Raw genomic sequence first — 22,863 nt, 5'->3', positions numbered from 1 at the left:
TTGTTTTTTCTGAGACAGAGTTTTGCTCTTGTTGCCCTGGTTGGAGTGCAGTGGTGTAACCTTGCCTCACTGCAACCTCCACCTCCCAGATTCAAGCAATTCTCCTGCCTCAGCCTCCCGAGTAGCTGGGATTAAAGGCGCGTGCCACCACACCCAGCTAATTTTTTGTATTTTTAGTAGAGACGGGGTTTCATCATGTTGGCCAGGCTGGTCTCAAACTACTGACCTCAGGTGATCAACCCGCCTCAGCCTCCCAAAGTGCAGGGATTATAGGCGTGAGACACCACGCCCAGCCATCAATAGGTTTTCAACCTCACTGAGACCATTCTGTTGACTCCCATCATTCTTTCTTTATTAACACCCCTTCCTCTCTTCACATCCTTCATGTCTAGTTCATGTTTCAGAGCTCATCTTGATCATAATGCTTTTGTCAAGATCTGTAACTCTTTTGTCCCTCTCTCTTTGTGCATGTCTATTAAAACCTCAAACCTGTATGAACCATGAACGTATTTCATCAGCTTTCTCTGTGCTTATACCTAAACAGCTGAACAATGGTGAGGAAAAATCACACAATTAGGCATACTGTTTTCAATTTAAATACATCACCTCCAACTTCAAAAAGACATTCAACATTGCTCAGCACACTTAGGTTTTCCTCTACTAAGCTTGCGTATCTGCACTGAGATGTCTATTTCATGCCTATTTCTCTCCTGAAACTTCCTAATCTTCCATCCATTCTCCTCACTACCAGCTATAAACCTTGCCTCATTAGGCCATCAGACTGCAGCTCTCTCATCTTTCCATCTCAAAAAACCAATAGCACTTCCTGCATCTCCACCCCTCTTCTTTCTGGCCTAGGCTGAGTTATATCATGTCCTCCTCTACCCAGGAAGATTCTTTCTGATGGTCCAACTTACCTCTGATTTTAAGTCTTGAAGCTGTCGATATGGGAGTGGGCCAGGGAAGTACTGGGTAGAGAAAGGCGGGTCCCTGGCTAGGGCTTCAGCCTCGGGCCTATGCCCATGAACCTAGGTGAGGACAGGCACTCCTGCCTTTGCACCCAAATGTTGCATCTTCCAAGACCACCCTGGCCTGCCACGCCACCATCCTGTGCCTACAAAAACCCGAGATCCTAAAAAGGCAAAGGCATAAGTGGCTGGACGTCATGAGGACCACATCGGCAGAAGACGACACAAGCAGCTGGTCATCAAGAGCACGCCGGTGGAAGAGCATGTCAACAGGCACCAGCAGGCCAGCAGGCCACTGACCAGAGGAACAATGCGGAGTTTGGCCAGAGCAGTGAGAAATCAGGTTGCGGCCCGACTCCAGGGTAAAACCGTCTCCCTTCTGGCTCCCCCATCTGCTGAGAGCTACTTCTACTCAATAAAACCTTGCATTCATTCTCCAAGCCCACGTGTGATCCAATTCTTCCAGTACACCAAGGCAAGAAACCCTGGGATACAGAAATCCCTCTGTTCTGTCCTTGTGATAAGGAAGGGGGTCTAACTGAGCTGGGTAACACGAACCGCCTATAGACGGCAAACTAAAAGAGCACTCTGTAACACACCCCCACTGGGGCTTCAGCTGTAAACATTCACCCCTAGACACTGCCGTGGGGTCAGAGCCCCACAGCCTGCCCATCTGTATGCTCCCCTAGAGGTTTGAGCAGGGGAGCACTGAAGAAGTGAGCCACATCCCCATCACCTGCCCTTCAAGGGGGACAAGGGAACCTTTCCCGTTTTACTGTCAACTTCCTACTCTCTACCAACAAATTTAACTGCATTCATAACCATCTTCTCCCCGTATGTTACACTGAAAGTATTCTTTTTATCTAATCCTTTAATCTGTGCTCTCCATTCCATCTTAATCTGCTTCTTCAGGGACTTTGCTCCATCAATTACCACAATCTCAATCTTTCTCTCTTTCCCCCTGCCTCCTCCTTTCTTTTCTCTTTACTATTTCCTTCAAGTCTTTCTTAAACCAAAAAAAAAAAAAAAAAAAGATTTTCCTTTGACCCCCATGCTTTTTTCTTTTCATTCTAAGAGTTGTTGCTACTCACTTAACCCTTCCTCAACTCTTACTCATTCCTGATCCACTGCAATCCAGCTTCTGCTTATCACTCAAGTGAAATGGCACTTTTAGCAAGGTCTTCAAAAGTTTTCTTTTTGACAAATTCAATGGATATTTTTCTTTTTCTTTTTTTTTTGAGACAGAGTTTTGCTCTTGTTGACCAGGCTGGAGTGCAATGGTGCGACCTCGGCTCACTGCAACCTCCGCCTCCCGGGTTCAAGCGATTCTCCCGTCTCAGCTTCCTGAGTAGCTGGGATTACAGGCATCCGCCACTATGCCCAGATAATTTTTTGTATTTTTAGTAGAGACGGGGTTTCACCATGTTGGCCACGCTGGTCTCAAACTCCTGACCTCAGGTGATCCGCCCGCCTCGGCCTCCCAAAGTGCTGGGATTACAGGCGTGAGCCACCGCGCCTGGCCAATATTTTTTAGCACTATGTTAACTAATAACTCTGTATCATTTTCTAGTAACTACAGAAGACCTCTTTTCTTGCTTTCTGTGACAACACAGTCTCCTGACTGCTCTGACAGTATAGATTTCATATCTCTTTAGTTTCCTAAATTGCTCTGATGAAAGTATCAATAAGCAGTGTAAGTCTGGAAGGCAGGAAGCAGAAGGAACAAAGTAAAACAAGGGACAAGAATAACGGCTGGCCTGTGGAGAATCAAATGCTAACTCAAAGAATCAGACTCTGTGAGGGAGAACAGTCCACAAATCATCATTAAACTTCACTTTACAGATGAGGAAACTTAGTTTAGTTTCTATGCAATCCGTAGCAAAAGTTCTAAAAACCATATAATCTGGCCATTCATGCCGTAACCATAAAGGCTAAAATATGGGTCCCCTGCTGCTACCATCTTTCCAATTTGCCCTACTTTGCTCAGGTAACAAATGAACTCTACTTATCATGTTTCTGTCTTCACTGTGGAATATATATGCATATAGGCAACTGCCCTATTGCCATCCATTTTAGTACTGAGTAAAATGTGTAGTCAAAATCTACTAGAGTCAGCAAGCAGTAAACATAAAGCACATTTCTTTAAGCTCTATTAAAATATTTTTAATAATCTACGTTATACATGGCAAAGAGAAATATTTATATAATTTAAACATTTTTATCTGATGTGCAAGCATGTCTAAATATGAGCCTGGTAACTAGACCTGACTAAAGTTGCCCCTGCATTATTGGTTCTTTAAAATTGTCCTTACAACAGTATTAGGAAGCAGCTTGGTGCATATATGACATAAACTTGCCCTAGATTTCATAAAGTATTAAGTTTTATTTTAAACACTGATTTTCAGTGATATGGGTAAGTGATTTAATCTCACATTTTCCTTTGAATTGAGTTAGTAATCATCTTTATCAGTTAACCCACTCACAGGGATGTTGTAAAGGAACCAGATTATATTTCTAAGTGTCCTGGACTTCTTTTGAGAAAGGTTACTGTGACAGGCAACCTTACTGACTTCTGGCATTAGACTCAAACAGGCAGTCAGATAGCAGAAGGATATTCAAGCAAGCAGAAAGAAAAAGGCTTATATTGTATATGTTATTTCAAACAAAGATACTCAGATAAAGGCAAAGAATAGTCTAGTTTTAAAAAAATAAAACAGCAAAGTAACTCAAAGAAAAGAAGCTAGATATTAGAAAATAACCTTAAGTAAGAGGAAGAGGTTGTTGAGACAGCTTAGCAGAGACAAAAGGCACTGAAGAACAGAGTCATCCATATTCCCACACTGTAAGATAAGGCAGATAAAAAGCCAATTAAACTACGTACAGAATTTTTTTTTTTTTTTTTTTGAGATGGAGTCTCACTCTGTCGCCAGGCTGGAGTGCAGTGGCGCAATCTCAGCTCACTGCAACCTCCACCTCCCGGGTTCAAGCGATTCTCCTGCCTCAGCCTCCCGAGTAGCTGGGACTACAGGTGCATGCCACTACGCCCAGCTAATTTTTGTATTTTTAGTAGAGATGGGGTTTCACCATGTTGCCCAGGCTGGTCTCGATCTCTGGACCTCGTGATCCGCCCGCCTCAGCCTCTCAAAGTGCTGGGATTACAGGCATGAGCCACCATGCCCAGTTATGTAGATTTTTTAAAGAAATAATATAGGGAAGATAAGTTGGCTGGCTTGTCTAACCAGCAATGACAAATGATTTGGTTTTCTATAAAATTTTTTTCTACTGAATATATGCTTGTGTAAAGTGTATTATTAACATTGTTCACCTCAAATTCCCTTTCCTTACCTGAAGCCACCATATTGTCCTTTCTTTAGCATGCTGTTTACTCTATATTTGCTGTTAATGTTATTCTAAATAAGTCAGCATGATAAAAGCCATATGAAGAGAGACATTTCTTATACAAAAGCTTTATGAAAAGCTTTATTTCTTACAGAGAATACCTTATGCTCTGGAAACTTTATATTGTTAGCAAAGGAATAACTGAGACTATTCCCAAATTTACATTCTATGCCATGAGCCTGGTTTTTAGTTTCTTTCATAGGTATGGCTTCAGTGTACAATGAATACTGTGGTGAATGATATGCAGACAGTCTATGTTTTGGACATCTGCTCTGCCACTGCGGCAAACAATGAATCATTAACTTGCTTTTTGTGCAAAGTTTATAGTGCCAGATTCTGTTCTAGATTTCAATGATTATTGCATTATTTAACAAAGGTTAATTAAATTACACTTCACAAGGAAACAAAATAAAAACTGTGTTAAAAGAGCCTCTAACACCTAAACTATTTCAAATTTTCCATATTTCTCATTTTTGAAAATTGCCTAGGATAACGCTGGCTGAGATCAGTTCTGTAATATTGACAAAGGCAATTGTTCTGGAAATGTATAGATGCCAAGACAAACAGCACATAGTCATCAAAAATTGGAAACTGTGATAAAGTATATGTTTAGTTATATGACACTATGTCATATAACTAGAACATTAAAAACAATCTTGAAATTCTTGTATAGTTGAAATTATAAAATTATGAAAATGTAATACATATAATAGCTTTAGCTATTTATTCTATTAAATCAAAATAATGAAGGTAAGAAGGCAGTTACCTAAAAATAGTATCAAAAATAAATACCTTTAGTTGATTGTTAAAAGAATCCATTTCTGACAGCTTAGATGCAGTTTCTTTTTCAAGAGCATCTAACTGTTCTTTAAGTCTTTGGCATAATTCTTCCTTTTCTAATGATTTTTTATGAAGTAAACTGACCCCTGAATCTGAAAAACAAACATCAGACAGTTTACATTTTGCAGAAGTTCGTATGTCATTACCAGCATGTCATTTACTGTCTGGTCAGATTGATGTAACTAGACCAATACGAAGGATGTATACACAATGCAGACCAGTACAAGAGAAAACACTCAGTTGTTATTTCCACTTCCCAGATTATATGCTGGAAAGAACATCAGAGGAAATGGTTATAAGCCTTGGTTCTGCATTCAAAAGGACTAGGACCTGAAGTGAAATTCTACTTTAGGAAAGATGCTTCACCAATCGAATCCTCAGGCTTTTCATCTATACAATGAGCATCATACTACATTAAATGAGGTGATGGATATAAAGCCATTGTACACTCTGGTCCACAGTTAATACTCAATTAATAGAAACTATAGTTAAAGTAGCTTTCCATTTATTCTTAGTGCTCCCAAGAACAGGGAAATATTCACAGCAAAGATTCAATAAGTATTACTAACTGGATTATTTAGTAACATTATTTTAGGAGGTAAGAACAGAAGGTTTCATTTTATATTATCTTTTTTTACATATTCATGCAGGGATGAAGAAACCAGATGGAAATATATAATGCGGAATACATTACAATAAATCAAAATAGCAATATTATCTGTTTAAATGTCTATTTTTAACTTTATCATATTTTTGAAGTACAGAAGTACAAAATTTAAATAAAATGAAACATACAGAGTAAAAAATTAAAACGCCTCCATTTCAACTGCAAGTTCATCCCCCTTTTAGGCATTTACATTTAGATGTGTACATATTCAACTTTTATTTCCATGGGTTTTAACAGAATCATATTGTCTACATTGCTATGCAACTTGTTTTCAATTTAGTAAGATATCTTATCAATCAGGACAAACAGATCTAGTTCATTCTTTTAAATTGCTCCATAGTAGTTTACATTATGGCTACTGCATAATTTATATAACTACCTTTCTAACTGGTACGGGTAGATGTTGGTCTGAACCCACTGATCAACATCTACCCATTTTCCCCTCCCTCTAACCCCTGGTAACCACTCTTCTACTCTCAGTTTCTGTATAGGAGTTCAACTTTTTTAGATTTTATATGAAACTGAGGTCATGCAGTATTTGTCTTTCTGTAACTGACTTACTGCATTTAGCATAAGGGAGTGCAAATATCTCTTTGAGACAGTAATTTTGTTTCCTTTGAATATATATTCAGAAGTGAGATTGCTGGATCATACAAGAGTTCTATCTTATTTTTTTTAGAAACCTTCATACTGTTTTCCTTAACAACTATACCAATTTACATTCCTCCAACAGTGTACATGGGTTCCCTTGTTCCCACATGCTCACTACCACTCGTTATCTCTGATCTTTTTGATAACAGCCATCCTACCAGGTGTGAGGTGATATTATATTTCAATGTGGTTTAGATTTGCATTTCCCTGATGATTAATAATGTTGAGTCCCTTTTTAAATACCTCTTTACCATTTTTAGGTCTTCTTTGGAGAAATGTCCACTCAGGTCCTTTGCCCATTTTGAAATTGGGTTGTTTTTTGGTATTGAGTTATATATATTCCTTGTATTTTGGATATAAACCACTTATCAGATACATGGCTCACAAGTATTTTCTCCCATTCCACAGACTGCCTTTTCATCTTGATTGTTTCCTTTACTGTGCAGAAACTTTTTAGTTTGATGAAGTCCCACTTGTTTATTTTTGTTTCCTGAGCTTTTGGTGTAATATCCAAAAAATCACTGCCAAGGCCAATGTCAAAGAGCTTTTGTCAATGTTTTCTTCTAGGAGTTTTACGGTTTCATGTCTTACGTTTAATCCATTTTGAGCTGATTTTTGAGTATGGTATAAGGCTCCAATTTCATTCTTTTGCAGGTGGATATCCAGTTTTCCCAATACCATTTATCGAAGAGGCTACCTTTTCCCATTGTGTCTTCTTGATACCCTTGTCAAAAATTAGTTGACCATATATACTTGGGTTTATTTTTGGGCTCTCTATTCTATTTCATAAGTCTGTATGTCTTGTAATTGACAAAAAATTGTATATATATTGTATGCATGTTGTTTTAAAATATGTATACATTGTAAAATGGCTAAGGAGCTAATTAACATATGCATAATTGAGCTAATTAACATAATATGTATGTTAATTAGCTAGGCTCTCTATTCTGTAAATCTATGTCTTTTGTAATCAACAAATAAAAACTTGTATTTATAGTATGCATGTTGTTTTGAAATATGTATACATTGTAAAATGGCTAAATTGAGCTAATTAACCTCACATACTTACCTCACATACCATTTTTGTGGTGAGAACACTTAAAATCTATTCTCTTAGCAACTTTCAAGAATACAATGCACTATTATTAACTATAGTCACCAGGTTGTACAATAGATTTCTTGAACTTATTCCTCCTATCTAACTGAAATGTTGATTTCCTTTGAGCAAACTCTCAGTGATCCCCTTTTCTCTCACCAGCCCTGATAGCCACCATTTTATTCTCTACTTTTATGGATAAATATATACACTCCACAAATAAATGAAATCATACCGTATTTGTCTTTCTGCGCTTGGCTTACTTCACTTAATGTAACATCTTGCAGGTTCATGTTGTCCCTATGTCTGTTTTTATGCCAGTACCACACTGTTCTGATTACTATAGCTTCATAATATTTGCAAACAGGCAGTGTGATGCTTCCAACTTTGTTTTTCTTTCTCAAGATTGCTTTGGCTATTTGAAGTCTTCTGTGATTCCATATACGTTTTAAAATTGCTTTTTCTATTTCTGTGAAAATGCTATTTGAATTCTGATATTGTGTTGAATCTGTATATTGCTTTGGGTAGTACAGATAATTTTTAAAATATTAATTCTTCCAATACATGAACATGGAGTATCTTTCCATTTATTTATGTCTTTTTCAATTTCTCCCATCAATTAGTTTTCAGTTACAGATCTTTCCCCTCCTTGGTCAAATTTATTCCTAAGTATTTAATTATTTTTGATGCTGTCATGAATAATATTGTTTACTTGATCTCTTTTTTGAATAGTTATTGGTGTAAAAAATGCAACTGATTTTTGTATGCTGATTTTGTGTCCTACAACTTTACTCAATTCATGTATTAGTTCTAAGTTTTATTGCAGTCTTTAGGGTTTTCAACATATAGGATCATGTCATCTGCAGACAGGGATAATTTTACTACTACTTTTACAATTTGAATGTATTTTATTCCTTTTTCTTGTCTGAGTAGTCCTGCTAGTACTTCCAGCATTACGTTGAACAGAAGTGGTAAAAAGTGCGTATCCCTACCTCATACTAGATCTTAGATCAAGCTTATCCAACCTGCAGGCCATGGGCCACATGCGGCCCAGGATGGCTTTCAATGTGGCCCAACACAAATTCATAAACTTTCTTAAAACATTATGAGATTTTTTTAGCACTCATCAGCTATCATCAGTGTTAGTGGATTTTATGTGTGGCCCAAGACAACTCTTCTTCCAATGTGACCCAGGGAAGCCATAAGATTAGACACCCCTATCTTAGATGAAAAGTCTTCAGTTTACCCCCATTGATTATGATAGCTGTGAGCTTTTCATAAATGGCCTTTATTATGTTGAAGAAAATTCCTTCTATATCTATTTTTTTTGAGAGTTTTTATCATGAAAGGATGTTAAACCTTGTCAAATACTCGTTCTGTTATTTATGGAGATGATCACGTGGCTCGTAGATTTTTGTCTTTCATTCTGTTAATGCACACTTTAAATTCTGACAGAAATTGCCAAACTACTATTCCAAAAAAGCTGTTATCAACTTATGCCACCAACAATACCTGTTTCTGCAAACCCTCATCTATATTGGATATTATCAATCTTTTTTCATTTTTGCTAATTGGCAAAAAAGAAACCTGATTGTTATTTTAATTTGTATTTTCTTGATAACCAGTGATGTCAAAGAAACATCTATTTATGTTTCTGGCCACAGTCTTGAATTGTTAGGTCTTATCCTTTGCCGTATTTTTCTATTGGGCTGTCTTAATTTTTGATTTGTAGAAGCTCTAAATTCTTGTATTACATGTACTTCAAATTTTTTAGTGTTTATGCTGTCTTTCATTATGATGTTTTCATTTTTAATCATCAAATCTGTAAGTATTTTCTTCATGACTCTATGTATTGTTCAAAGAGACTTTCCTCATACCAAGATTATAAAATATTTTCCTGTTTTATAATAGTTTTTAAGTTGTTTTTATGTTTAGCCTCCTAATTTATCTAGAATTTATTTCTGTACATAGAGAGCGGTAAAGAGCTCCCCTGCAACTCTTTCAGATAATCCACTGTCCCTCAAATCACTTACTGAAAAGCCCATCCTTTCCCCACTGATGTTAAGTGCCAACTTTATCTTATCCTACGTTGCCATACATGCATGGGCTTTCTTCTAGACTCTATTTAATTCCATTGTTCTACTTTTCTATTTCTCATCAATAACACACTATTTTAGGCACTCTAACTTTCATATCTAATGTTTCGATATCTGATAGGGTTAGTCTCCTCCCCCCTACCAAAGTTTTTCTTTTTCAAGTTTTGCCTAATCTTGTACAATTTATTTTCTAGATGAATTTGTCAGTTATCTTGCCAAGTTTCATTTTAAGAAACCCAAAAAGAACTGAATATATAAATTAGGAGAGAACTGACATAGTATTGATGTATAGTATAGTATAATATTAAGCTAGTTCATTTAGGAACATAAAATGTCTCTAATTATTCAGGAATCTTTATTTTTTTATTTTGTTTTGAGACAGAGTCTCACTCTATTACCCAGGCTGGAGTGCAGTGGCACCATCTCGGCCCACTGCAACCTCTGCCTCCCACGTTCAAGCGATTCTCATGCTTCAGCCTTCCGAGTAGCAGAGACCACAGATGCGTGCCACCACCCCTGCTGATTTTTGTATTTTTAGCAGTGATGGGGTTTCACCGCATTGGCCAGGCTGGTCTCAAACTCCTGGCTTCAAGTGATCTGCCCACCTCAGCACCCTAAAGTGCTGGGATTACAGGCATGAGCCACAGTGTCCAGCCTATTCAGGAATCTTTCACGTCTATTAGCGAAGTGTTATAGCTGCATATTTCTTCTTCTTCCTTTTTTTTTTTTTGAGACGGAGTCTCGCTCTGTCACCAGGCTGGAGGGCAGCGGCGCGATCTCAGCTCACTGCAGCCTCTGCCTCCCAGGTTCAAGTGATTCTCCTGCCTCAGCCTCCTGAGTAGCTGGGACTACAGGCATGCACCACCATGCCCAGCTAATTTTTGTATTTTTAGTAGAGATGGCGTATCACCATGTTGGCCAGGATGATCTCGATCTCTTGACCTCGTGATCCGCCTGCCTTGGCCTCCCAAAGTGCTAGGATTGCAGGCATGAGCCACTGCACCCAGCCCATATTTCTTCTTTATTCATAACAATGTATATTACTAATAATGCATGTTTTAATACCAAATTTGATGACATATATGAGCACTATGTTGGGTAACTGGAAAATAAGACAAAGAAACCACATGGTAGTACAGTGGGCTTTACAGTTAGACATGAATTTGAGTACTATGATTGTACCATCCTGGGTAACTACTTAATCTCTCTGAACCTCAGTTTTCCTGAGCTCACAATGGGAATAATAACTATACCAAAGGGTTATTGTAAAGATTAAAGGAAAGAATGCATCAAAACTGACTCACACAGTGCTTGGCACATGGCTGGTAATCTTAAATGGCAATTGTTATACAGAGAGGCATCTAAGGGATACAGGGTACTTTTCAAAGCCCAAACAAAAGCTTCCTATTTTGAATTGGACTATGGCTAAATAAATAAATAGGTAACAGCTGCACTGAATTACATTCCACAGAGAAAGAATAGCCCCATCACATCCTCAATAAGACATATTCTACATTTTATTCACAATTCAAATAGGAACAATGACAACAATGATGACAATAATAAAGATATATTTCTGCCACTGTGCATATCAGGTGGGTTAGCTCACCCTGACTCTGGAATGCCTGTGTAGGGGTGAGGTGGGGGCTAATATACTTTGAACAGGAAAGAACCAAGTATAAGGAACACTGTCTGAGCAGGGACATGGATAGACCATATCAATGGAAGGCAGGAGACACAATAAAAATAGTTCACAAGAGTGAACTTTATTTCTGATATTTCTTCCACGTGAAGGGCCCTGCACTAGCCCAACAATCCCAGCTTCTTTCCTTCCTTTCACTAACTAGTGAGCTCAAGTTAAAGACCTAGGAATGTACAGCCTAGGCTCCTCCTAAGCCCTCACTCTCTAGAGACTTAACTGCCCACAGGAAACCTGCATTCTACTTTGTTCATGCATCCAGTGTTTTATAGGTGCAACTATACCACCCACAGATAAACCACACTGCCTAGAATCAGCTTCATCAATAATGAGGCAGTGATTTGGTTTCTCATTTGTCTTGCTCCTTTGCCTTATTTCTTAATTTGTTCAGAACTTGCGCAAAGAAGGGGATACTATTTATTGAACTTTGTAAACAGCCAAAACTATAATAAAGAGACCTACAATGGAATAATTGACTTGATAGAGACTCAATGAGTGACATTTTAGGATACTTTAGTCGGTTGTAACACAACATCTGCAGATTTACTTTTCTTTAAATAAACCTTGTTTCTGCTACGCTTTTATTGGTATAGTATCCAATACAGAGAATTTTTTTCAGTTTTCTCATTGGGACCTGAGCAAAAACAAAAACAGTTACTATCCCATAAATTATCCTGGAATGTTTTGTTCCACAGGTGTCAGAGGGCCAAGATGGTAAAATTCTTTGTATGAAGCACAGAGTTAGATAATATAAAGGGTCTGTGCAGAGCATACCATCCTGCTTAAGCCTATGACTGCTGCACGCTAACACCCTAGAATCCCAGGTGCGGCCCCACCATAAAGCCTCCTCCTGAACAGTTCTTTAAAATCAGTGCAGGACTTTTCAAAATGCACATGTAGTCTTGTGTTAGAGCCAAATTTATATCTTATAGTCTAACACTTTATTTGATGTTTCAATTATATACATAAAAATATCATCAAGATATGAAGTCACACCACAATCATTACTATTTTATTTTTATCTACTTTTTATCACTAAAAATGCTCTAACATCTGGGATATTTTTCACTTTATTTTGAAACTTTAAACTTACAGGCAAAAAGTGTTATTTATAACAGAATACTTTTTTTAATTTTAAAAAAGTAACAATGTGACTGATACAGTCATTCAGAAAAGGATAAAAGTAATCAGACAAACCTTAGAGACTTACCAGGTGTGTTACTGAACTGCATGTTTTTAATTCTTTCATTTAATAATTGCTTCTCAGGTACCAGATAGATAAGCTTATTCTGATATTCCTTATAAAAAGAAAAAACAGTACCTGATTACAATGTTATAATATTGTCCAAGAGTTTTTTTTGAAAACTTTAAAACAGGATTTACTCATCTTTAAAACTTATTTTGGAAATAATACATAGTTGTAAACTGCTTACAACTTATGAATCAACTAGGATGGAATTATGCCAAGAAATATTTAAGCCAAAATCAATTTTGAGTGGCTGAAATTAAAAGGCAGTGAAGAAAGCCTTTGTAAATGGGGTGTGTCTAGAAGCCTACAATTTTCAGCTTACTGATGAATGACAGCAGACCTGCGCTAGATGGTATGTGTAAGCATGCCATGATACTTCAGGATGAATATGTGTATATCAAAGAGGGACTAAAAGCTGGGTGCGGTGGCTCACGCCTGTAATCTCAGCACTTTGGGAGGCCAAAGCAGGTGGATCACTTGAGGTCAGGAGTTCAAGACCAGCCTGGTCAACATGGTGAAACCCCGTCTCCACGAAAAACACAAAAATTAGCCAGGCGTGGTCATGGGTGCCTGTAATCCCAGCTACTCAGAAGGCTGAAGCAGGAGAATTGCTTGAGCCTGGGAGGCAGAAGTTGCAGTAAGCTGAGGTCATGCCACTGCACTGCAGCCTGGGTGACAGAGGGAGGAAAAAATAAAAAGGACTAAAAACTAGGAAAGCAGGTTTAAATCAGACAGAAAATATTTCTGGCTTTTGTTTATCTCTCCTGTAACAAGCAAAAAGCCTGATTAATTGCCAGTCCATGCAGTAAGAGAAATTGGGTAAGAGAACTCTAGAGATGCAGAATGCTTCCACAGCCCCATTCTGCAAATAGTAATTATTGAACCAGACCCTACTGCACAAGTAAAGAAGAGAATTACCAGGACCCCAAGGGACATATTCAAGTTCTCATCATAATTTTAAAAAGAATAACTTTAAGTCAAAATTTCCTAAAATTAGTAGCAATAACCTTATTTTAATGTATGTTATGGTCTGAATGTTGGTATGTCCCCAACATTCATATGTTGGAACCTAACTCCCAATGCAGTACTATTAAGAAGTAGGGCTTTAGGAGGCTCCACACTCATGAATGAGATGACTGTCCTTATAAAGGAAATTGAAGGGACTGCCTTACCCTTTCTGCATGTGAAGACGCAGCAAGAAGGCACTAGTTTTAAAGGAGACAGCAAGCCCTCATCAGACACTGAATCTGCTAACACCTTGATCTTGGACTTCTCAGTCTCTAGAACTATGAGTAATAAATTTCTGTTGTTTATAAATTACCCAGTCTAAGGTCGTTTGTTATAGCAAGTAATGAATTAAGAATGCATAAACATTGTTAAAGAGTTAAAACTCAAAGTGATAAATGTCCACTTATGTATATATATTAAGCAAAACTTAACCAGACGTCTAGCAGAGTTTTAGTAGGTCTATGGACTTCCTGATATTGTATACAGGATTGTGTGTATTTAGATCACAAGCCTATCAAAGACTCAAGGTTATTGACCCCCAAAACAAAACTCTATTAGAAGAACTGTTTCGTTTTGTTTTGTTTTGAGATGGAATCTCGCTCTATCATCCATGCTGGAGTACAGTGGTGCGATCTGGGTTCACTGCAACCTCTGCCTCCTGGATTCAAGCGATTCTCCTGCCTCAGCCTCCCGAGTAGCTGGGATTACAGGCATGCGCCACCACACCCAGCTAATTTTTTTGTATTTTTAGTAGAGATGGGGTTTTGCCCTGCTGACTGGGCTGGTCTCGAACTCCTGACCTCAGGGGATCCATCCGCCTCAGCCTCCCAAAGTGCTAGGATTACAGCCATGAGCCACCGTGCCCAGCCCAGAAGAACTATTAATTGTACATGTTTAAGAACAATTTAGCAGTGAAGGACTTACCTGAAGTTCCTGTTGAAGTTGCTTGATTTCCATAATTTCCAAGTCACACTGCTTATCCAGAACTTCCAGCTCAGTCTTTTGAGTTTGCTTTTTGAGTCGGACATCCTGAAGTCTGCCTGACATCTGCTGATGTTTGCCATTCTATAGGAAGATCATATAAATATATAGTAACATAAAATGCTAATAGAAAATGTTTCTACAAGGAGAATAATATTTTTAGTTAAATTTTAAAATCTCAGTTACCATTCATATTCATCCTGAAATAAATGCCTAAAACCAAGTGGAATGTGTTTCAGAGTTGTGTCTGTTAACTCGAGTTATTAGTGGGAAACACATCATTCTCAGAGTGCAAGAGCCCATATGTTAGTGTGGGAAAGCAGAAACATAACACATTGAATTTTTTTCTGAATTCAGCATTAGACAATATTAATTAACAATATTAATATCAGAGACACTCTCAAAGAATGATGAAGAGGAATAAATGTTTGCATGTGATGCTCGGCATTACCTTCTCTGAACTTCTATTTCTACCCTAAATATGGCCATCTAATTTCCTCTAATTAAAACAGTGCCCAGGAGGAACGTTTTGGCAACAGTTCTGTTCTATACTAATATTCTTCTCCTTTTTTCCTCTTCTGTGAAGAAATCAAACAAACAGCAGAGATTCTCAATGGGACCTAAGAAGAAGGGTGACATGGGGGGTTATGGGCTGAACTGTGTCCCCCAAAATTCATATGTTAAAGTCCCAAGCCCCAGTACCTCAGAATGTGACAATATTTGGAGACAGGGCCTTTAAAGAGGTGATTAAGGTTAAACAAAGTCATACAGGTGGACCCTAATCCAATCTAACTGGTGTCCTTATTAGAGGTGGAAATCTGAACACAAAAGGCACCAGAGATAAAATACACTCAGAGAAAACACCATATAAGGACACAATGAAAGATGGCCACCTGCAAGCCACCAAAAGAGGCCTCACAAGAAACTAAGCCTAACTAACCTTGGTCTTAGATCTTAGGAGCTGTGAAAAAATTAATTTCTGTTGTTTAAGCCACCTAGCCTATCGTATTTTGTTACAGCAGCCCTACCAAACTAATACAGTGGAGTGAGGGGAAATGACATCCTGGGTTAAAACTCACTGATGATGAAAAGTTTTACTGAAGACTGTTTCATATTTGAAATACATACACTGAAAGGAACATGTGTATCTCTGCTGGAGCTCACATTCTTATCCTCAACATGGGATACGTATAGGCTCTGGACCTTTCCAGACTCTGCACATTCACCTGTGTTACTGTGCTTCATGTGATGCACCAGTTCTTGAGGGAAAAACAATCAATCCTAAGGTCTCTTCCCATTATATATAGTCAAGATGATATATATATACATAAATAGTGTAAGAGAGTTAAAAGTTTTTTACAACTGTTTTGTAGTACTCTGGCATGATTAATACTTGTGGTATGTATGTCTATCCATTTGAAGGAATAAAATATTTCTGACTAAAGATATTGTGATGATTAAAAAAATAATTTTTAATGTAATTCAAGTCATCAACCAAATAAAATGTTAGACTATGATCACACAAGATCTAAATCTGGCTCTACTACATGACTAGGTATGCATTTTTGCAAAACCCTACTATATGATCAGGGTAGGCTCATGGGATTCTAGAGTTGTGGCAGAATAGTGCCAGATCTTTTATACCTTCTCACCACACATTTCAAACAAAGTCTTTTAACAACTTGACCCTCTAACGTCTGATTGGTAAAAACTGCTTAGTGGCCAGTATTAGCTAAGAACTACAATCCTGCAGAACTGGAACTGTAAGAGATCATTTAGGTCAGCAGTTTCAAATCAGTTGTCTTTTTAATAGTAGAATCTTTTTTTTCCCAAGCAAATCTTGAGTGAAACCCCAAGAAACATAAAGCACATAAATGTCAAGCTTCTCTGTTGTGAAGCGTGGGAAGAGTTAAGGAGAGAAAATCACTGTTCTGCTGCCCGAGCTTCCCCTCTCCTGCCCCTGCTTAGTCCTCCTCAGACCATCTTACAGAGACCAATCTGAAAACTGAAAATCACTCAACTAACACAACTCTTTATTTCATACAAGGGAAAAGTGAGGCACAGAGAAGGGAAATGTCTTGCCCAGGAGTACATGGTTCATCAGTGTCTGAACTGATGCTACAACATAATTCTCAGCATTTTGAGTCATTATCCTTTTCTCAGTAAACCATATTGTACAGTCTGTTTATATGAAAATGTGACTATTTAATGACATTAAGACATAACTAATTCACGAGAGATTTTAAAACACAATTACATTTTTCTTTTCTTTTTTTTTTTTTTTGAGATGGCGTCTCACTCTGTTACCTAGGCTGGAGTGCAGTGTTGCGATCTTGGCTCACTGCAACCTCCACCTCCTGGGTTCAAGTGATTCTCCTGCCTCAGCCTCCCAAGTAGCTAGGATTACAGGCACCCACCACCACCCACCACGGCCAGCTAATTTTTGTTTGTTTGTTTGAGACGGAGTCTCGCTCTGTTGCCCAGGCTTGAGTGCAGTGGCGCGATCTCAGCTCACTGCAACCTCCGCCTCCCAGGTTCAAGCAATTCTTCTGCCTCAGTGTCCCAAGTAGCTGGGACTACAGGCGCACACCACCACTCCTGGCTAATTTTTGTATTTTTAGTAGAGATGGGGTTTCACTATATTGGCCAGGCTGGTCTTGAACTCCTGACCTCGTGATCCACCCACCTCAGCCTCCCAAAGCGTTGGGATTACAGTGAGCCACCATGCCCAGCCCACAGCTGGCTAATTTTTTTTTTTTAGTAGAGATGGGGTTTCACCATGTTGGCCAGGCTGGTTTCAAACTCCTGCCCCAGTTGATCCGCCTGCCTCGGCCTCCCAAAGTGCTAGGATAACAGGTGTGAGCCACCACGCCTGGCCCACAATTACATTTTTCAACAGGTAGCTCTATCATCATTCAGATAAATTTCACTTAAACTTCAGCCATACCAGTGCTTCCAACTCAAGATGAAGATTCTTCTTTTTAGAGTTTAACCTGACAATTTCTTCTTGTTCTCTATTCTTTTGATTGAGAAGCTCCTGTCGCCGAATTCTCTCCCATTCTAAGCGACGTTGTCGTTCAAGTTCCTGTTTTGCTGCCTGAAAAAAAAAAGGAATTATACTTAATTTTTAAATTAAAAATTTTGCACGATTCAAAAACTGGGAAGACAACAATAAAAGTTAGGCAGAGTTTAGCACTTAGTGGCTTTAGTGCCTAAGGGTAGCTAGGCAAATCTAGTTTTATTAATGGGCTTAAAGACTTCCAAGAAAGTGGCTTCATCTATCATATTTTCTCATTTCTTCACGAGATCTTTTTTTTTTTTCCAGACAGCATCTTGCTCTGTCACCCAGGCTGGAGTGCAGTGGCACCACCTTGGCTCACTGCAACCTCCACCACCTGGGCTCAAGCGATTCTCCTGCCTCAGCCCCACCAAGTAGCTGGGATTACAGGCACACACCACCACACACCTGGCTAATTTTTGTACTTTTTGTAGAGACAGGGTTTCACCATGTTGCCCAGGTTGGAAGACCATCCTTTTGTTACAGTCATTTTTCTCTTAATAAGTTACAGAATGACTTCATAAATATAAATGTTAACAGGAATAATTTTCCCTCTATTCTGGTATCTGGGGGAAAAATTCTATTTATATTATTTCAGTGTGAAATAACTTCCTGTGCTCCATCCCTGGCCCTTTAAAACACAGCCAGTCCTCCTAAGGACCCTTCTTTCCCAGCAACACTATCCCAAAGGCCTGTGCAAGCCCATCCTCTTGATTCCTCTCTAGAGAGACTTTCAATGCCCAGCTCTCATCTTTCTGTCTCTCCAATTCCTTGGACTCTTAATCTGGATCTTAAACTTGCTTTCGTCTAATGACTTGCTCAGTTGGCTAACTAACCTTAGCTCCTCACTCAACTTAGCTCTGCAGTCGATCCTCCTTTGATTGAGATATCACCTGCAGAGGATGCTTTCTGTACCACTTACCAGTTCTGAAAACTCCTTATAAGCAAGAAGCCTCTTTCCCTCCTCAAGGGAAGGAAGGATCAGATTTGTATAGGGTAAGAATGAAATGATGCAGAGCAAAAGGCAAAACAAAAATTCAAAAATAAGCATTTTTTAATCAAATGAAATATAGTCACTTATTAAATGTAATGATTTTCTTAAGAAGTAAAAAACTTAAAAATAACCTCTCGTCTTTCTATCTCTTTTCTCCTTTCTTCCTCTCGTTGTCTCTCCAATTCCCGTTGCTTCTCTAAGCGTTTTTCTAATTCAAGTTGTTTCTTCCATTCTTGTTCTTGTAATTCTCTCTGTTTTCGTTCCCACTCTTCCTTTTCTTTCTGGGCTTTACGTTCTGCCTCCCTTTGTTGCTGCTCCATCAAGGCTTGGCGTCGCTTTTCCAGCTCCATGTTCCCTCGCTCATAGTTGGCTTTCCGTTTGTCCTCAAAAGTAACTGAACAAGGTATGCCTATCAGCATCCACACACATTAACAGCCTACAGAACCTGTAATCTAGTTTCTATATACTTATGCCTTGTGATCATTTGAGTGCTATCAGTATTTGAATACTTCTCCTAAGGATAATTTTAACTCAAATCTAAGTGGAAAAATATCTACTTTCTTCAAGGATATTCAATTTTAGAAAAACAAATTTTTAAGTTTGAATCCAATCAAGAGAGAAATAATTTTTATAAACTTGCCAATAAAAATACTTTTTCGGTTGGGTGTGGTGGCTCATGCCTGTAATCCCAACACTTTGGGAGGCCGAGGTGGGCGGATCACCTGAGGTCAGCAGTTCAAGACCAGCCTGGCCAACACGGTGAAACTCCATCTCTACTAAAAATACCAAAAATCAGCCAGGCATAGTGGCAGGCACCTGTAATCCCAGCTACTCAGGAGGCTGAGACAGGAGAATCGCTTGAACCCAGGAGGCGGAAGTTGCAGTGAGCCGGGATTGTGCTGTTGCACTCCAGCCTGGGCAACAAGGAAAAAAAAAAAAAACTTTTTCAACTTTTTTCTCTTCTTCAAGGACAATCAAAGCTGTGTGGTTATACATTTGTTTTGATGTCATTAACATCCTAATATATTAAAACAGCTACAAATGTATTCTTTCAACCAATATTTAAATGTTTTTAAAGGTAAAGATTTCATTACAAAGTTTCCTCTAATAACTCAGCCTAAATTAGGAGAAATACTTTAACTCAGATGTCTATAATCCTGTCAAATACATCTAACTGTCTCTTCTTCCTTCACACTCTTCTCATTTTGACCATCTTAATTTTATCAATACCAAAATACATCCCAACTATCAAATAGTTTTTTCTCATATGCACATCAAATATTAAAAATATAAAAATTCTAAATATTCCATTACATTTAAAGGTAGAATTTAAAAGAACTCAGTATAAATATACAACTTTGACACTCAGTGGTACCTGGTAATTTCTTCTGAGGCTCCTCTTCTTGCATTTTCTGATATGAAGGCAGAGTTCCATTAATGGAATCAATTTGCTTTCCTCCTCTAAAAAAATCAAACAACAAAGTTAGCATCATGTAGTCTGGACATTTTCAGACTAGATTACACAGACTACCAGTGATTACAGCAATTTGATATTGGGAATACAGTATTAAAGATATTTAAAACAATTTGGTATGTCGTTACAAAATACAGTAGTATATGGATATTCAAGACAGAGAAAACTGGATTCAAATCACGGTTCAGCTAATTTTGGTTCTTGGGCAAGTTTTTCTTTATCTCTTTAGTCATTAGCCTCCCTATGTATAACATAATGAAAACACATCCACTTCTTTTTTTTTTTTTTTGAGGCAGGGTCTTGCTCTGCTGCCCAGGCTAGAGTGCTGTGGCATAATCACAACTTACTGTAGCCTTGAACTCCTATGCTCTAGTGATCCTCCTGCCCCAGCTTCCAGAGTACCTAGGACTACAGGCGCACACCACCACACCTGGCTAATTATTTTTATTTTTGTAGATACGGGGTCTCACTATGTTGTCCACGCTGGTCCTGAACTCCTGGCCTCATGTGATCCTCCCACCTTGGCTCCCAGTGTTATGATTACAGGCGTAAGCTGCCATGCCTGGCCCACACCTACTTCTAATATGTACCCTTTTCAAGTATAACTTGTTGAATACTAAAATCAATGGCAGTGCAAATATTTAACTCTCTTCTAAATCACATCTGCCAAGTTATCAAAACCATAGTTCTCCACCTCCAGGCACACTCACCTGAAAGATGGAGGAACAAGCTCAGGAGGTAAAGTCAGTGGTAATGGCTGTCCAGCTTTGGCCATGTCAGTAAGGTGCATTGCAAGAATAAACTCTTCTGCTTTTAGCTGTCCATCACCATCAATGTCAGCCAGAGTCCTAAAGAAAATGTTAAAATTCACAACTTAATAAAGTCTATTTGGAGTAAAATATTGCCTTAAAAGTTCAATTTTTATTTTACTTTTATTTATTTATTTATTTATTTATTTGAGATGGAGTCTAGCTCTGTCGCTCAAGCTGGAGTGCAGTGGCGCGATCTCAGCTCACTGCAAGCTCCGCCTCCCGGGTTCACGCCATTCTCCTGCCTCAGTCTCCTGAGTAGCTGGGACTACAGGCGCCCGCCACCACGCCTGGCTAATTTTTTGTATTTTTAGTAGAGACGGGGTTTCACCGTGTTAGCCAGGATGGTCTCGATCTCCTGACCTCGTGATCCGCCCGCCTCAGCCTCCCAAAGTGCTGAGATTACAGGCGTGAGCCACCGGTGCCCGGCCAATTTTTTATTTTTAAAAGAAGGATAATGATGGTAAAACTGCTGGGTACACTTATTTTAGTGAAATGTAAATACGTACATTTACGTAACTCACTATTGAATGTAAGTATGTAAGTATGTACTTCAATAGTGAATTAATTTTTTACCCTTGATTTTCAAGACATAAAAGAGAGGGAAGAAACTTTGAAACAGAAAGAGAAGTAACTACCCCTTCTGAGAAAGTGGCTTGTCTTACTCCATGGTTAATTCACCTACCAAATCACATTTACCTATATTAAAAATGAGATATTCTCTGATTCTCCATAGAAGGGATTAGATGAAAGAAAACAACAGTTTTTCTAGTAAAATATAGTCATGAACTGCATAATGACATATCAGTCAACAATGGACTACATTTATAATGGTGGTCCCATAAAATTATAATGGAGCTGAAAAATTCCTACCACCTAAGGACACTGTAGCTGTCATAATGCAATGCATTACCTATGTGTCTGTGGTGATGCTAGTCTGAACAAACATACTGCACTGCCAGCTGTAGAAAAGTACAGCATATACAATTATCTACAGTACATACACTCAATAACAATAAACATCTGTTAATATGTTACTGGATTATGTATTTACTAGACTTTATTTTTATTGTTATTTTAGAATGTACTCCTTCTACTTACAGAAAAAAAAAAGTTAACTGTAAGACAGCCTCAGGCAGGTCAGTCAGGAGAAATTCCAGAAGGCATTGTTATCATAGGAGACAATGGCTCCATGCGCGTTATTGCCCCAAACACCTTCCAGTGAGACAAGATGTGGAGGTAGAAGATAGTGATACTGATGATCTTGACCCTCTACAGGCCTAAGCTAATGGGTGTCTTTGTGTCTCAGTTTTTACCAAAAGTTTAAAAAGTAAAAATAAATTTTAAAAACAAGAAAGAGCTTAAAGAATAGGATATAAATATCTTTCTGTACAATGTGTTTGTGTTTTAAGCTAAGTGTTATTACAAGAGTCAAAAAGTTTTAAAAAATTAAAAGGTTTACAAAGTTAAAAAGTTATTGTATGCCAAGATTAATCTATTGTTGAAGAAAATATTTTTTGTAAATTTGGTGTAGCTTAAGGGTACAACAACATTCTGCACAATTACATTTGCCTCCAAGCTTAATACTAACTTTCAAATGGCTGCTTTTATAGAGCATCTCTGAGTCACAAACTTTTACAGAAACAGTATCTTTCTTGTAATAGGGGAGAGAGAGTTTAATTAATTAATGCATAGTTAAATTAATCAAATGTAATTAAGGGACAAACTTACCAAATAGTAGCCAGCTGAGTTTGAGAAAGATTTGACTGAAGAAGGGCATTTCTAGCTTGAAAACCTGATTAAGTGGGGAAAATCATAAAGGAATTCTTTAGCATCTTTAAAGTTATGCATAACAAATTAGCTGTATCTGTAAA

General features: G+C 38.2%; 1 protein-coding gene across 12 annotated transcripts in view; it reads right to left on the bottom strand.

Annotated features, from left to right (window-relative positions):
• ITSN2 (intersectin 2) overlaps positions 1 to 22,863 on the bottom strand; it is a 154,970-nt gene that overhangs the window by 76,117 nt on the left and 55,990 nt on the right. For 7 of the 12 annotated variants that reach the window (XM_003827025.6, XM_008952389.5, XM_034952700.3 and 4 more), the window contains 9 exons: positions 22,721 to 22,784; positions 20,891 to 21,028; positions 20,082 to 20,167; positions 18,838 to 19,100; positions 17,602 to 17,751; positions 14,598 to 14,738; positions 12,627 to 12,714; positions 5,160 to 5,299; positions 3,728 to 3,808 (listed from right to left, as the gene is read on the bottom strand). In XM_003827025.6, coding sequence (XP_003827073.3) covers positions 3,728 to 3,808; positions 5,160 to 5,299; positions 12,627 to 12,714; positions 14,598 to 14,738; positions 17,602 to 17,751; positions 18,838 to 19,100; positions 20,082 to 20,167; positions 20,891 to 21,028; positions 22,721 to 22,784 — 1,151 coding nt within the window. The remainder of the gene's footprint in view (positions 1 to 3,727; positions 3,809 to 5,159; positions 5,300 to 12,626; positions 12,715 to 14,597; positions 14,739 to 17,601; positions 17,752 to 18,837; positions 19,101 to 20,081; positions 20,168 to 20,890; positions 21,029 to 22,720; positions 22,785 to 22,863) is intronic. The other 5 variants (XM_003827024.7, XM_008952392.5, XM_057301332.2 and 2 more) reach the window with 1 other exon arrangement.

Source organism: Pan paniscus, chromosome 12 (assembly GCF_029289425.2).
Source record: "Pan paniscus chromosome 12, NHGRI_mPanPan1-v2.0_pri, whole genome shotgun sequence".
NCBI classification, from domain to species: domain Eukaryota; kingdom Metazoa; phylum Chordata; class Mammalia; order Primates; family Hominidae; genus Pan; species Pan paniscus.
The sequence above is the reverse complement of the archived record's forward strand: the minus strand, read 5'-3'. Positions and strand labels throughout refer to the sequence as shown.